This window comes from Meles meles, chromosome 8 (genome assembly GCF_922984935.1).
Source record: "Meles meles chromosome 8, mMelMel3.1 paternal haplotype, whole genome shotgun sequence".
NCBI classification, from domain to species: Eukaryota; Metazoa; Chordata; class Mammalia; order Carnivora; family Mustelidae; genus Meles; species Meles meles.
In genome coordinates this window covers 52,151,593-52,168,842 of record NC_060073.1, presented here as the reverse complement: position 1 = coordinate 52,168,842, position 17,250 = coordinate 52,151,593, and the positions used below count along the sequence as shown (strand labels likewise).

Below are 17,250 nucleotides of genomic sequence, written 5' to 3'. Positions count from 1 at the left end.
TTTTGTTTGTTTAAGTAGGCTCTACACCCAGTGTGGGACTCAAACTCATGACCCTGAGATCAAGAGTCACATGCTCTACCGACTGAGTCAGCCAGGCACTCCTTTGTTTTTTTAAATCCTCCTGGCAATTCTGATGTGTCCTATGTGCCCTGAAGGTCCCTCTGTTGCCACACTTCTTCGATTAATTCCTCTCTTGAAAGAGAGCATACTTCAGGTTGCTTGAATTTTATCCTTTTCCAAGAATATAAATTATTGACATCCTAATATATACAGGTTTACATACGTCAGATAACAAAAGTCCTATCTTCCGAGTGTATCAGACCTTTACAGTAAACAAAATTTCAAGTCCTGAGCTAGGCAGTAAAAGTACCAGTTTTCCACGGCCCTGTCAGCTCAGTCACTGCAGCCACAGAAGCTCTGCCCTTCAGTTACCGCTGAGCTGCCCCAGCCTGAAGCCCTGTGGCTGACTAGCCTGAACTCTGGAGCTCATCTGCTTCAAGTCCTACTTCCCAGTCTTTGACCTTGGGCAAGTAACATTACTTAACTACCCTGAGCCTCGTTTTTCTTATTTGTAAATCATAGGAAATAGTTGATTCATTGGATAGTCATGGAGGACCAGCAAGGCAGCACACAGGCAAAGCACCCCCCACCACGCAGCACATAAGTGCACCCCCTCAGGGAAGGGCAGTGAACCTCTTTAGTATTGAAGTCACTTTGGAATTCAGTCTTAGGCTCCGCCCTTTATTTACCAGTGGGATTTGCACCTCCTCAGAACCCTGGAATGTTAAAGGTAGAAAGGAATTAGCATTATCTTCTCCTACGTATGGTGGTTTTCAAACTCTGATTTTTCGGTGGGATCTGGTCCTAGGGTTTCTTTGCCGTCCCTCAGGAACTAGCAGAGCTTTGAGCCACCCATACCTGCCTGGGCCAGCAGAGGCAGGAATCCTTTCATCTGTTTTGCACAGTAGAATGCTATGTAAGATCTCATCTAGCAAAGGAATTTAACTCCTTAAAAAAAGTTTAAAAAAGAAAAAAAAAATCACTGATTTAGGACAATGTGTTCTTTATACAGACAAGCAAGCCCTACTGACTTGCAGAAGGTCACACAGTGAATTTATGGCAGAGCTGAGGTTCTCTCTTAATTCCCAGAACATATATATATTAAGCAAGATAGTAATGAAGTCATTTTCTGTAGATGGTTTTAGAAGCTGATTAGCATTTCACTGGTACTAGCTTCTCCATTGCCCTTGAGACATTTCCCGATAATACATCAGGTTTTTCTTTAGACAAAGACTATGTCTGTCCTATACTGAAATAACCAATACAGCCCTGCCTATTCATTTAGCTTTTGAAATTTGGACTCTGTCCGCCTTCGTCCTTAAAATATCTGCAGAATCATCTATTGCTTTCTATTCCATGGTCATTCTCCTAGGCTGGTTTTCACCACTTCTTCCCTGCATATTCATGATTACACAGACTTTAGTTTCCTTGCCTTTTTTCTTTTTTCTTTTGTCTTTCACTGTTGCACGCCATTACCAGAGTTCTCTTTATAAAACACAGAACTGATCTCGGTCAGTCTCTTACTTTGAAATTTTGGGGCCCCCAGAAGAGCATGTGACTCTTGATCTCGGAGTTGTGAGTTCAAGCCCCACATTGGGTGTAGGGCTTGGTTAAATAAATAAATAAACTTAAAAAAATGTTAATACCTGCCTTTGCATTCATTATCTAGGTTTACTCTTCAGAATGGCTTCTAGGGACACCTGGATGGCTCAGTCTGTTGGGTGTCTGCCTTTGGTTCAAGTTATGATCCCACAGTCCTGTGATCGAGTCCCACATTGGGCTTCTTGATCAGCGGGGAGCCTGCTTCTCCCTCTGCCTGCTGCTCTCCCTGCTTGTGCTCTCCCTCTCTGACAAAATGAATAAATAAAATATTGGAAAAAAAAAAAAAAGAAAGAAGAATGGCTTCTAAAGCTCTTCCCAAATGTGATCCTCAGCTCCCCTTTCTTTTTCATGTTACTCACTGCCATATAGACGTAATCCTCTCATACTAAGTTTCCAGTTCTTCCAGGCACACTTCCATATTTTTGGTCATACTCTTCTTCTGTCCGGACTGCTCGCCTCGCTCCTCATTTTCAGCCTTCAAATTTCACTGTGAAACAAGGCGCCCTAACCTACAGCTCTGTCACCCCAAGCCCCACAGAGTAGAAAGTTGTTCTTCCATTTTTATGGTATCTTAATTTCTAAAATAGGTGGTCATCTTTAAAAGCTTCTAAAATCAGGACAATTGTTTGAAGTCTTGTGATGTTGAGTCCCAGAAAAATGATCTCCTGAATATAAGTACAGACTAGGATCAGATGCACTGTACTGTCTCCCACAGGTGATGGTAACAGCGACATAAACCCCTCTTTTTTCAGTGCTTTGAAAGACTTTTGAAGTTGAAAATGCTCTTTACATTGTTTTTAGAACAGATGTCCTATATATATATCCCTTGAGCCTGTCATGGAATACCTGCATACAATGGTGATGCTTCCTGGGTAGAATTCTCTAGAATGGGAATAGATCTGTGCGCTCTAGCTCTGCCCCCTCGTGGAGCTCATCTTTGGACTTCTTCCCCAGCTGCTGACTTAAGCTCTGGAACAGAAATAACCTAACTGGTTCAACATGACAGAATCTTTGTAAAATGATCATCTGAATCTGGAAACCCACATTACAGTTTTTTATCTTTTTTTTTTTTTTTAATATATTTATTTATTTATTTGACAGGCAGAGAGAGAGGAAGGGAAGCAGGCTCCTCGCTAAGCAGAGAGCCCGATGCGAGGCTCGATCCCAGGACCCTGAGATCATGACCCGAGCCGAAGGCAGAGGCCTTAACCCACTGAGCCACCCAGGCGCCCCAGTTTTTTATCTTTTTAATTTTGCAAACAGTAATTTCATCTACCTTATTTCTGTATGAATAAACCGTACTTTTTGGTTTCGTCTAGATTGTCTTACAAGGACATGCGACAAGAGTAACTGCTAAATCCCAGCAGAGTGGAGAGAAGGCATTTCGCTGTGAATATGATGGATGTGGGAAATTATATACAACAGCTCATCACCTTAAGGTATGTTTAAAGAAAATGCTCTATCTAGGTATGACAATACTTAGGACATTAAATGCCAACACGATATATCGATAGCATTCAAAAGCCGTTATTTTCCCTCACTTACCGGGATAAAGACACACGCTCACACTTGAACAGGCCATGTAAAACCCTATGCAGATTTTAGAAACTGTCAACTCTCTGAGAGCTTGAGCTGTTCCTTTCTGTCTCCCTAATGTCTGGCATTCTACCTGGCACATGGTGGATACTCTGTGTATTTGAATATATTTTTGTCAGATGTGAAATTTATGTAAGTTTAGGAGAGCTGGTTGTGTAATTCTGTTAACAGTGATTTGCTGAAATCTAGCAGAAGTTGCTGTTAATGTGCCCTGTCTTTCAAATATATGGGCCACATGTTTTGATGGCCGCTACACACAACATACCACGACTCAGTAGCTAACACGCACTGAATAACTTACGGTGTGTCAGGAGGCGGTCACTTAGCCTGTTTAGAATAGCAGTCCCCATTACCCATTGGTGTATAACCTTGACATGTTATTTGGTGTCTTAGGGCCTCATTTTCCTTATGGTAAAAGCACCTCCCTCACAGAGCGGTTATGAGAAATAAATAAGTAGATTTTATATACGTAAAATAGCGAAAAGAATGGCGTGGTAGAGATTCAGTAAATGTTGTCCACTGTCGTGATTCTTCATTTGCCACAGCAGCCCTCGACAGTAGATGCGGTTATGTCTTGGCTTTACAGAGAGGAGTTGAGGCTTAGAGAAGGCACCTGCCATGGCCATCCCACTAGTCCACGGTGAAGCCTTGCCTCGGGGCAAGGCCCCTATCGCAGCAGCCTCTTAACCTTACGTTGTGTAGCCTTTCCCTATGCTCTGCTCCTAGCTTTCACCATGTCTGTGTTCCGTACGGACACCTCTGACCACCTCCAGTACCCCTGTTCTGTAATTAAAATGAGGACTTCTTAACGTACAGCATTTAGGTCTGTATTGAGAATTGGTGGGCCATAGTTTTTGAGAAAAGCTGTCTTTTGTTTTAAAAAAAAAAACCACAAACAACAAACTGCAGTTCACCCTCAAGCAACACAGGTTTGAACTGCATGGTCCTCTTACATGTGAATTTTTTCAAATATACTGTATAGTACTGTAAATGTATTTTAATAACATTTTCTTTTCTGTGGCTTCCTGTATTGGAAGAATATAGTATGGGAAATAATGTGATAACGTGATAAACTTTCATTATGCTTTATGCTCTTGGTAAGGGTTCTGTTCATCAGTAGGCTATTAGTAGTTTACATTTTTGGGGGGTCAGGAAGTTATACACAGGTTTTCAACTGCACAGAGGTGGGGGTCAGCACCTCTAACCCCTGTGTGGTTCAGAGGTCAACTGTAATTCAACCGGGGGAAGAAATAAATAGATCTCTCTTGAGACCATCTACCTGAGGGATGCCTGAAGAAAATAGACTCATGCCTGCGTTTTAATGACAGGTCCATGAGCGATCACACACGGGAGACCGGCCTTATCAGTGTGAGCATCTAGGCTGTGGGAAGGCATTTGCAACAGGTAAAAACATTAATTTTCTTCATTTCATAGTTCCACTTAGGGGGAAAGCAGGGACTGGCCAGGGACAGGGACTGGCCAGGAGCAGGAATTGACCGTTTGCCTTAGTAGATGCACAATAACCAGGGTTGCGGTCTCTCCCTTAACTTTCTCTTGTCCTGCTTGCTCTATTCTCTCTCTTTCTCTTTCTGCTTTCATTTTTCTCCTCAGGCCTACCTCTGCCTACTGTGGTGTTTCACTCCACACTCTGCTTTCTTTTAGCAGAAAAATAAAGGCCAAGCATTAGAAGCAGACACAGAACTTAACGTTAGGACAGACCTGAGGGAACCATGGGCAACTGGGACTTAGCAGGGTTTGGGGCCTGCCTGGGGAGACATCCAGCAGGGCCAGCACTGGGACCAGGCCTCCTGACTCCCACCCTGTTCCTCGTTTAATGTCTCAATTCCACCTCAAGCTTTTGGGGTAGGAGTTGTGATCATCTAATAAGATTGGGGCACTTTAAAAAAAGAAACACATACAACCTCTTCTAGACAGAGTTGAAACTATGGGATTTCCAGCATGATGACCCTTAGCTGTCATATTCTTGTCCATTGTTGATAGCTGCTCTGTTGTGTTTGCCAGTATTATATCATATTTTTCAATTGTTTAATCTCAGTTGGCGTGGGGTCTCAAATAGAGGGATCTCAAATAATGGAATTTATTTTATATTTTTCTTAAAGGTTATGGATTAAAAAGTCATGTCAGAACTCATACAGGAGAAAAGCCATATCGGTGTTCAGAAGATAATTGTACTAAGTCTTTCAAAACTTCAGGAGATCTACAGAAACATATCAGAACTCATACAGGTACTGGTATGAACAAATACCATACGTAGGCCAGGATTTGACTGATTGATTTAAGGCCAGGAATTCTTTTTTTTTTTTTTTTTTTTTAATTTTATTCATGTATTTGAGAGAGAACACGTGTGCCCATGAGCTGGGGGGAGGGGCAGAGGGAGAGAGTGAGGGACAAGTAGACTAAGCAGACTCCCCTATGAGTGCAGAGCCCGATGTGGGGTTTAATCCCAGGACCCCAAGATCAGGACCCAAACTGAAGTCAGAAGCTTAACTGACTGAGCCACCCAGGCACGCTGAGGCCAGGAATTCTTAAAAAAAAATTTTTTTTAAAGATACTATTTATTTATTTGACAAAGAGACAGCGAGAGTGGGAACACAAGAGAGGGAGTGGGAGAGGGAAAAGCAGACCCCCTGCTGAGCAGGGAGCTGGATACCTGGGGCCCATCCCAGGACTCCAGGATCCTGACCCCAGCCAAAGGCAGTCACTTAACCGACTGAGCCACCCAGGCACCCCGAGGCCAGGAATTCTTAATCTGCAGGGAGGGGACTTGGGGAAGGAGTCTCTGGAAATTTCAGAGTTAGCTTCAAGGGTTTCTCTTAAATGCCTTGCCGTTTACATCTTTCTAGGATGAAGGCCCATAATTTTGTTAGATTCTCAAAGGGGTCCATGTCCCAAAAAGGATGAACAATAGTCATAGATACAGTTTGTAGGTATTATAGTCATAGTCAATAGACTATAGTCATAGATACAGTTTGTAGGTATTATCTGAGCAATAGGCTTATGTACCAAGGATTGCACATCTACTTAGTAGCCCAGCTCAGACTAGAACCTAAGGCACCCAGTTCCTTCTCAATTCAGCATTGCTTCTCCTGTGTTAAGCTGCTGCTAAAGAAAATGAACTCCTAACAGCCCTACAGAAAGAAAGGCTTATTACCTCCTTGTGATCATCTCTCACCCCCTTTAATTTCCTCCTCTCCTTTTCCTAAAGGGTACTTTGTTTTTATCTCCCCTCCCCTCTCTTTCTTGTACTTAATTATTTGTAGAATTGGAATACCGATTATAAAGGTAATTATTTGCTTTGGATGAGAGCTGGGGGAATCTCAGAAACTGTTGATAAGAGATGCTGTTACAAACTATTGACTAAGCTTATTTATAGCTTAATAATTTAGTTTAAAATTTTACCACAGATGTTTTAAACATAGTCTGATAACTTTGTCCCCAGATACGTCTAAGCATTCTAAAATAGTTCAGCAAATTTCCATCAAGGACTTGCTAGTCATTAAAATTTAGCTTATAATTCATATATGATCCCAGATTAGCTTTGCTTTACAGTGTTCAGGAACAAATCTATAGATCTCTGCTTCTATTTTATTCATGTACTTATTTTTATTCATTGTTATCAGATGCAAGTGTTTCCAAATACCTGAAAATTCTATTTGGATTTGCTGTATAATGCCAACCTGTTATATAAAAGTTGCATAAAAACATAATCTAGTTATGTCAAAACATTGGAATTGTGATTCCTTTGATAGTATTCACTTAGCAAACCATATAGTCACGCATCAGTTTTTAAATCATGTATTTTCATTGGTAAATTGCTGGATTGAGTAAGGGGACTTCAGGGATGTCTCTTACAAACACAAATGATTTCAGCAAAAACAAAGCAAGGTGCTACAGGGTCAGAGGAGTAGTGTATATAACACCGTGGGAATTGCTGGAATGCTAGATTCCTTATCACAGCGTGTCAGAGCTGGGAAAATGTTAAGGTCATCTAGAGCCAGAGAGAAGGGACTTACCCAAGACAGACTATTTTCCTTAGGTTAACATACTGGGGCGGGGGGGGACTTTCTCTAAAGAAAGGATCAGAGGTTCCTGCTCCTTTTTAAATGATTTCATACTTGAGGTAGAAATATTTTGGAATGATTTTTACCAGCAGGTAAATTATAATTTCACTTGGTCAAAAGAAAAATAACCAACTTTTATATATAGGTAAATACCTATTTCTCTACACACACAGAGATTTTTTTTTTTTAAGGATCTGCAGGGAAACTGAGAGTACGAAGCCTCAAGAGCATTTTTTTTTTTTTAATTTATTTATTTGACAGAGAGAGAGAGATCACAAGTAGGCAGAGAGGCAGGTAGAGAGACAGGAGGAAGCAGGCTCCCTGCTGAGCAGAGAGCTCCATGCGGGGCTCTATCTCAGGACCCTGAGATCATGACCTGAGCTGAAGGCAGAGGCTTAACCCACTGAGCCACTCAGGCGCCCCCAGAGATGATTTTTTTTTAACCAAAAAAGTTGTTTGCTTAATTTGAGCTTATTCTAAATAGGGCACATGGGAATCAAAACCAAAGACTGCTTCCTCCCTAACAGTTTAAAGGCCCTTTAAGTTCTGAGGTTGTATAAAGCAAGTATGAAGAAAAGGAATGTAATTGGCAGAATAGACTTTTTCATAAGCTTAGATTATGAGCATAATAATATATTCAGGAAGTATATTGATATGTATTATGTGCTAGACACTAGATTTTTAGAAAAACAATTTTTTTTAAGATATTATAAATTGAGTTAGGATATAAGCTTTTGGGGGATTCTAGGGTTCAGATATTTTTTCTAGTTTATTGATTTTTATTTTTTATTTATTTATTTTTAAAGATTTTATTTATTTATTTGAGAGAGAGAGAGACAGTAAGAGAGAGCATGAGATTCGAGAAGGTCAGAGGAAGAAGCAGACTCCCCATGGAGATGGGAGCCCCATGTGGGACTCGATCCCAGGACTCCAGGATCATGACCTGAGCTGAAGGCAGTTACTTAACCAACTGAGCCACCCAGGTGCCCTAGTTTATTGATTTTTAAATTTATTTTTATTTTTTATTGTTCAAATATTATTCTTATTCTTTTTTTTTAAATTTTTAAACGATTTTATTTATTTATTTGTCAGAGAAAGAGCAAGAGAGAGAAAGAGCAAGAGTGCTCATACAAGCAGAGAGAGCAGCAGGCAGAGGGAGAGGAAGAAGCAGGATCCCTGCTGAGCAAGGAGCCCGATGTGGGGCTCGATCCCAGGACCTTTGGATCATGACCTGAGCCAAAGGCAGACACTTAACCAACTGAGCCCCCCAAGTTTCCCTGTAATTCTTATTCTTGACTCTTATTTTTCTTTTGTATTTCTTTATGATATTTTTTTCTCTACTTTTCTTAGCTCATTTTTTTAATATGCCCATCTGGATGACTCCAACTTGGAAAGTCATGCAACCAGTGACAAGTTTTGAACAATATTCAGATTTCCTATAGAAATTTAAATTTGGGGGCACCTGGGTGGCTCAGTGGGTTAAGCCTCTGCCTTCAGCTCAGGTCATGATCTCAGGGTCCTGGGATCGAGCCCCGCATCGAGCTCTCTGCTTAGCAGGGATCCTGCTTCCTCCTCTCTCTCTGCCTGCCTCTCTGCCTACTTGTGATCTTTTTCTCTGTCAAATAAATAAATAAAATCTTTAAAAAAAAAAAAAAAAGAAATCTAAATTTGGAGTTGAAGATTGTATTTACAGGGGAAAAAAGAAAAAACCTTGAAAGGGAAGCCCCGTACCAGAAGACTAGAGTCTTGAGTGTAATCCTAGGCAGAATTGAAGGATAAGACATTTCAATTTTTGGAGTGCCTGGGTGGCTCAATCAGTTAAGTGTCTGCCTTCAGCTCAGGTTGTGATCCCAGAGTCCTGGGATCGAGACCCACATCAAGCTCTCTGCTCAGTAGGGAGTCTCTCTCTACCCCACCCGTGCTTATGCTCTCTCTCTCATTTTCTCTCTCTCAAATAAATAAAAGCTTAAAAAAAAAGACATTTCAATTTTCTATGTATTTTTGCACCATATAATTTATTCTTTTTTGTGTTTTCAGGTGAAAGGCCTTTTAAATGTCCCTTTGAAGGCTGCGGTCGGTCTTTTACAACATCAAATATCAGAAAAGTGCACATCAGGACACATACAGGAGAAAGACCATATTACTGCACAGAACCAGGATGTGGGAGGGCATTTGCCAGTGCAACCAATTATAAAAATCACGTGAGAATACACACAGGTAACTGTCTCCGATTTTTTTTTTTTTTAAGATTTTATTTATTTATTTGACAGAGAGAGATCACAAGTAGATATAGAGGCAGGCAGAGAGAGAGGGAAGCAGGCTCCCCGCTGAGCAGAGAGCCCGATGCGGGACTCGATCCTAGGACCCTGAGATCATGTCCCGAGCCGAAGGCAGTGGCTTAACCCACTGAGCCACCCAGGCGCCCTGTCTCCGATTTTTTTGTCTCTGTCTTTCTTTTTTTTTTTTTTTTTTAAAGATTTTATTTATTTATTTGACAGACAGAGATCACAAGTAGATATAGAGGCAGGCAGAGAGAGGAGGAAGCAGGCTCCCCGCTGAGCAGAGAGCCCGATGTGGGGCTCGATCCCAGGGCCCTGGGACCATGACCTGAGCTGAAGGCAGAGGCTTTAACCCACTGAGCCACCCAGGCGCCCTGTCTCCGATTTTTTTGTCCCTGTCTTTCTTTTTTTTTTTTTTTAAAGATTTTATTTATTTATTTGACAGACAGAGATCACAAGTAGATATAGAGGCAGGCAGAGAGAGGAGGAAGCAGGCTCCCCGCTGAGCAGAGAGCCCGATGTGGGGCTCGATCCCAGGACCCTGGGACCATGACCTGAGCTGAAGGCAGAGGCTTTAACCCACTGAGCCACCCAGGCACCCCTGTCTCTGTCTTTCTTCCATAAACCATTTTCCAGTCATTCCTTCCCTCCTCCTAACACTTGACGTGGTGGAGGGGGATTAAACAACTTCAAAAATACCTTCACATTAGCTTTTATACATTGATTATTCAACAGACACTGATCATCTGTCATGTGTTCCCCTGCCGAGCATCAGAGATAGAGAGACAGATACGACATGGTCAAGGGCAGTTGAACTGGGGAGAGATGATACCTCTAATTGCTACAGAGTGCAGAGTGTCTCCCATTCCTTTGAACAAGATGTTTTGGGAGTAGAGAGGGGAGCAGCCATCTCTGTGGGAAGGGAGAAGCATTCAGGGAAGGCTTTCCAGGGGAAATTGACTTTTAGACTGAGTCCTAAAATTTGCTAGGTAGAAGGCAGGGGGACCGTGATTCCTGTCGGGGAAATGTCACAGTTAAAGGCACAAAGGTACAAAAAGCCTGATTTAGTTGGAGAATAAGGCAGGCCTAGGGCACACATAGAAGACTAGTGTGAAGTGAGCTTGGAGGGGCAGTCAGGGGCTTGTGTATGTGCTATCATGCTGAGGGTGTTTCTTAAACTGGCCTTTGTGGTGTTTATGGGGCAGAGGGGGAGGGGCAGTCTGTGGCTATATTCTTCTTTAAAAAACAGCTTTATTGAGATATAATTCACATAATGTATAATCACTTAAAAATATGATTCATTGTGTGCCAGCTCTACTTCAGTAAAAATGAATAAATTCATTAACTAAAGTATATATAATTCACTGTTATTTAGCATAGTCACAGGGTTGTACCAATTTTAGAACATTTTCATTCCACCTAAAAGAAATCCATACTTAGCAGTCTCCTCCCACCGCCACCTGCTAGCTGTAAGCAGTCTTTGTTCTGTCCTTATGGATTTGCCCAGTCTGGACATTTTAGCCACATGGAATCCTATAACCTAGGGGGTTTCGCATCTGGCTTCTTTCACTTAGCATGGTGTTTTGAGGACCAGCCATGTCACAGCATGTATCTGTAGTTCTTTCCTGTTAATTACTGAATAGTATTCCATTATATGAATGTGTCACATTTTATTTCTCCATTGACCAGTGGCTTTCACTTTGGCTGTTATGAATAATGCTGCTCTGGGCGTTCAGGTACAAGTTTTTGCGTGGAATTCTATTTTCATTTCTCTTGGATGTATACTTAGGACTGGAATTGCTGGTTCACATGGTAACTCTGTGTTTAACATTTTGAGGAACTTCCAAACTGCTTTTTCACAGTCTCTCTAGTGACATGTGAGGGTTCCAGTGCTCCACAATGCAGCTAACAATTATTATCTTTTTGCTTATAGCCATCCTAGCAGGTGTGAAATGGTTCCTATCTCATTGTGCTTTTGATTTGCATTTTCCTGTATCTGAAAGATGTTGAGCATCTTTTCCTGTGCTTATTAACTGTATGCAGGTCTTTGGGGAACTGTCTACCCAGATCCTTTGCCCATTTTTCAAATTTGGTTCTTTTAATTGTTGAGTTGTAAAAATACTTTATATATTTTGGATACAAGTCCCTTATCAGATACATGATTTACAGATATTTTCTCCCATTTTGTGGGTTTTCTTTGCACTTTCTTGATGGTACCACTTGCAGTACAAAGGTTTTTAATTTTGATGCCACACTTTGCAAATATATTTTTAGTGGTTGGGAAGGGAAAGGCAAAAGGGAGGCTAAGACAGAATGTACATTAGTTTTTCAAGAAGTTGTTTAATACATTGTCTTGATTACTGGTATTAAGAGTAACTTTGCATTAATTTAAAATTAAAAGACATTTTTACAGAAGTTGCAGTGTTTTTCTGGCTGCATTCCCCGGATCCCTGAGTGTCTCTGGAAATCGTTTCAGGGATCCACAACAATCCCTTCCCTTTGAAGAGAGTACATTAACAAATTTGAATATCACCATGGGCAGAGAGGAAACCTTAAGAGGATTTAAAGAAGGTTTGCCTTTTTTTTTTTTTTTTAAGATTTTATTTATATTTGAGAGAGAGATCACATAGGGAGGAGAAAGAGAAGCAGGTTCCCTCCTGAGCAGGAAGCCTGATGCAGGACTCAATCCCAGGACCATGGGATCGTGACCTGAGCCGAAGGCAGACACTTAACAGATTGAGCCACCAGACACCCAAACATTTGCTTTTTCTTAGGAAAAAAAATCACTCAGTCCATATTATTGAGAGATTTTTTTTTAAGATTTTATTTATTTATTTGACAGAGATCACAAGTAGGCCGAGAGGCAGAGAAAAGGGGGAGCAGGCTCCCTGCTGAGCAGAGAGCCTGATGTGGGGCTCGATCCCAGGACCCCAGGATCATGACCTGAGCCAAAGGCAGAGGCTTAACCTACTGAGCCACCCAGACACCCCATAGAGAGATGTTAAAGGGAAATGAGACCAATGGCAAGTAAACTGAGGGCTGTTAGAATATTCAAAGTGAGTATGAGATGGGGAAGGATACAGATGAAAAGACTTGAAGAGGAATCTTCAAGTCTTTTCATCTGCATAGGACTTGGTTAGTCACAAGGTGTAAAGGGGAACCTGGCAATCTAGGTTGTGTGAATCATAAAATGGGGGAGAGCAGGTTAGAAAGGGAAGATAACACTCTTAGTTTGGAATCTATAGTCTCTGGGTCTCCCTCCCCACGTGAACTCTACCCATCTGTATGTTTGCTGTAAGGATTTTCAAAATTTTTACCCAAAATTTATGATCCAAACTGAAAGCCCACTTAATGAATCTACTTGTGATGCATTTTTCTATGAAAGAAAAAAATTCTAAGTGAGTCTAATGAGAAAACATAGGACACACTGAAGTCATATTTCTGTTCAGTCATGTCTTGTGCTTACATTGTATAGTATGTGTTATTTCCATTGTGTTCCTTCCATTATTATACTGTTCTCTAGGAAAATGGAAAAGAAAACCATAGATTAGAAGGGAAAATTATATTTTCCTACCATAATTTGTATTCCTTTTTTATCTTTAAGATACTTGATTTTTAGATTATAGTATGTTTGTGTTGTAGAAGGAAAACAGAATTCCTGTCTGATTCTGTATGTATCATTGTGTATTACAAATCATCATATACCCACTACTGAGTTCATTGAATGTTAAATAATTAGATTACTGGTGTTTGAAGTGCTTCATATAAGGTAGATGTTCTTGGTGGATTATAACACAGGTGTTTTATGGAATGAAGCCCAGGCACCGGTATATATTTAGAAAGCTCCAGGGGTGGGTGTGTGTGTGTGTGTGTGTGTGTGTGTGTGTATAAAAATACATAAAGAAATTATTACCCACCTGGTCTTTTCTGTGATTGAGAAACAGTGAAATAGAGAGATGCTGTACATAGTTATAATTTTTGGTCTGACACAGAGGAGGTCTGGAGTGGAAGAAAAGATTAGCTAATGATCATCAGGTAGATAATACAGTAAATGCCCACATTATGCTATAAGTGGAGTGCAAATATTCAGCTATGTAAAATGCAACCCATTCTTTCAGGTTTGATTAGAGGACCCAGTTGAGGCTGCGCATATAGCCAGTAGGGAGCGCCAAAGCCCAATTCAAATCCACTTCTGTCTTGACTGTGGTTTGGTGCCACCTAGGGGCGGTTTCTGCTCCAGCCTGAATATCAGTGGAGCAGGTTTTCTGTTCGGGATTGCCTGCCATTTCCCTTCCCGGGCCTTGCCTTTACCACGTCTGTTTACCAAGATAAGAACATTAACCTACCCGGCTTTGGGAACATAGACTGGGCAGAGGAAGGAAGCAATTTCCAATTACTTTATGCTCAAACTTATGTTACAGATTACATTAGGGTGAGATTTTACTCTGTGGGTGGTTCTACTGTGTTTAGAACCATGCCAGAAAATGTGATTACCCAAGTAATGGTACAAATGAGAATGAAATAAGACATGTGCATGTATGCACACGTGCAGATGCACATTTTAGAAATTATATGAGTATGTCCTTTTAGATTTCTAAGTGTCTAGACCATGTCTAGCAGACTTTTTAGGCAATCATTTTTTATTGTCCTTATAAAACCCTTAGGGAAAGATGTATTTGTTTTAAAAATAACTGCATTTATTATTTTTTTAGTATAGTATTAATATCTAGCTTGTCTAGTTGTAGTTAACAATGAGTTTTATCAAAGCTTAGCATTAAACTTGGCAACATCTCCATCCTTTTCTCTTCCCTTGAAATTAAGGGAAAAAATGGTATTCAGGCATGAGATAAGACTCAGAATTCAGACTACCTTTTGAGCCAAGACAAAAACCGTAGTTAAGGGAGTCTTTTCTAGTGTTTCATCTTATGGTGGTATAGAAAGAGATCTGAGAACTATCTATTTTTGCTATTAGTTGCCCCCCCCCACCCCCCGGGGGGAGGAATGGAATGATTATGCCTTCATATGCAAAGTTGATATTTTTGTGTGTGTGTGTTCTTTACTTAGGTGAAAAGCCATATGTTTGTACAGTCCCTGGGTGTGACAAAAGGTTTACAGAATATTCCAGTTTATACAAACATCATGTTGTTCACACTCATTCCAAACCATACAACTGTAACCACTGTGGGAAGACCTACAAGCAGATCTCCACGCTGGCCATGCACAAACGGACGGCCCACAATGACACTGAGCCTATCGAGGAGGAGCAGGAAGCCTTCTTTGAGCCTCCCCCAGGTGAGTATACTTTCCAGTAAAGCTTTCTGTGTTGGGGAATTAACAGCTATCATAATTTGTGATTCATAGCATTTTCTTAGATCACAGAGTTTTATTCAAATAATCACACAGACATAGAATTTACAACTGTAGTAAGTGCTGTCAAAGAAAGGGACTTGGTGCTCTGGGACATCTAAGGGAAGTTAGCTTAGTCTAGGAGGTGTTTTTGTTTTGTTTTGTTTTGTTTTCCCCTGTTTGGTTCTCTTCTTGTTAAACAGAAGGATCGCAATAGAGTGGGTTTAGGACACACAGCTTAGCTCAGATGGCAGTTTTTCTTTTGTCACACCTAGTTCCACTTGCATATACAGTGGAGGGTTTTAGCTCTTGACTGTGGCTTTTGTTCAGCAACGAAAGCTGTAATTGTCACAAAAGAAGTTCTGGAACCTGCCAGCCTGGAGGTTAAGCTTATTTCAAGTGACAGTGGCCTGAGTGGTAGGAGCAGAGGGGTCTGCCACACCGGGAAGCAGAGGAAGGACCCACTGCCTCCCCAATGTCTAGAGCAGTCTCGCCTTGCTTCGAGCTGAGTTTGAGTGACTTCTTTTGCTGCTTAATAAGTGACCACTAGGTATAATAGAATGTGAAGGCAAAGAGTTGCAGTAAATCACTTGCACAGGCCATGTGAGCTTCCTGGTTTTGTAAAGTTCATTAGAGGTTAGCTAGGCACACTTCTTAAATAGGTTAAAGTGACAGCTACTAGGAGAGATGATAGAGGGTGGATGGAGGTAAATTTGGTGGAAAGGCAGGGATTTGGCAGGAAGGGGAAATGAGCAAAGTCAAGAGGACATTCCAATAGAGGGAAGGGCACATACAGAAAGCCCTCAGGGTGAAGGGAGCTAAGTAAATTGGAGAGACTAAAAGAAGTCTGGCCAGGGGTGCCTGGGTAGCTCAGTCAGTTGGGCAGCTGCCTTCAGCTCGGGTCATGATCCGAGGGTCCTGGGATCGAGCCCCGCATCGGGATTCCTGCTTGGTGGGGAGTCTGCTTCTCCCTCTCCCTCTGCCTACTGCTCTACCTGCTTGTGCTGTCTATCAAATAAATAAATACAATCTTTAAAAAAAAAAAGAAGAAGAAGAAGAAGTCTAGCCAGTGGGGCACTTCTGCCCTAGAAAGGAAGGGAGGAGCAGCTAGGCTATTTGGGTGTCCTAACGATGTTGGTCTTAAGCATTAGAGCGGTGTAGCATTGCCAAATAACTCTTCGTTGATTCATGTGCTATTCAGTAGTGTTGTAGGAGACAGGAGCATTCATTTCGATAAGAATAAACTCTTGGGAAAAAACGTTAGAGGATTACATTCTGTAATTTCATAGGTGAGGAAGTAGAGTAAGTAAAGGTTTTCTTAAAAAAACAAAACAAAACCTAGGTTGTTCTGCTGTTTCACCGCATACCTCCTAAACAAGGTAGATTTGAAAATGAAAAAAAAAAAATGACATTTTCCTGTTCTTAGAGTGAAGCATTGAAAAACTTTTAGTTGAAAAAAGTTGGTTGGAGAATAAGGGGAAGAGCACGTCATTCACTCCCTGCTGCAGTGGTTCCCTGTAGTTCTAGTTTGTCTTTTCAGATGCCTGTCATGTGGTCAAAGTAACAGCTCCTTCAGTCCTGGGTGCTGTGTTTTTGGCAAAGCACTGTGAGTACGCTCGGTCCATTAGCCCCCAGTTGCTGGATCCTTGCAGTTAGAAAGCAGGCTTTGTTTGTTTGTTTTTTAAAACAGGCTTTAATGATGACAAGCTCAGGTTTTAAAATTCTTTTTTTTTTTAAGATTTTATTTATTTGTCAGAGAGAGAGAGCACAAGCAAGGGGAATGGGGAGAGGGAGAGGGACAAGCAGGCCTCCCACTAGGAAAGGAGCCAGATGTGGGGCTTGATCCCAGGACCCTGAGATCATGACCTGAGCCAAAGGCAAACGCTCAACCCACTGAGCCAGCCAGGCACCCTGAAAATTCTTTTTTTAAGCTTCTTCAGTCTCTTCCTTCAAAGTTGATCTTGCAGATGGTCTGAATTTCTTGTATTCTGGAAATAGTCTGTGAAAGACCAGCGCACATTTTGTTAAAAAAATAATCAACAAAGATTGTTTTTCCAAGAATACCGATGAGTTTGCATTCCTTTCCTCTCATATGATTCTTGAGGTTTTGTAGCCCATTCAGATAATAGTATCTGAATGGCTGTGACACAGAAAAGACAGGCGTGAAGTAACTACTGCCGCGGAGATTACACGCCTGGGATCAGAGCCATATGTGTGCAAGCGTGAGCCACTACCGTGGAGAAGTACTCTTAAATCAGCATAAGTCCTTCCTTGAAGGGAAAAAA

At 41.3% G+C, this 17,250-nt stretch overlaps 1 protein-coding gene across 5 annotated transcripts in view; it reads left to right on the top strand.

Moving 5' to 3' along the window:
* Positions 1-17,250, top strand: part of ZNF143 (zinc finger protein 143) — a 58,715-nt gene that overhangs the window by 26,482 nt on the left and 14,983 nt on the right. For all 5 annotated transcript variants that reach the window (XM_046014915.1, XM_046014913.1, XM_046014916.1 and 2 more), the window contains 5 exons: positions 2,982-3,101; positions 4,587-4,662; positions 5,379-5,504; positions 9,378-9,557; positions 14,684-14,911. In XM_046014915.1, the coding sequence (XP_045870871.1) occupies positions 2,982-3,101; positions 4,587-4,662; positions 5,379-5,504; positions 9,378-9,557; positions 14,684-14,911 (730 nt within the window). The remainder of the gene's footprint in view (positions 1-2,981; positions 3,102-4,586; positions 4,663-5,378; positions 5,505-9,377; positions 9,558-14,683; positions 14,912-17,250) is intronic.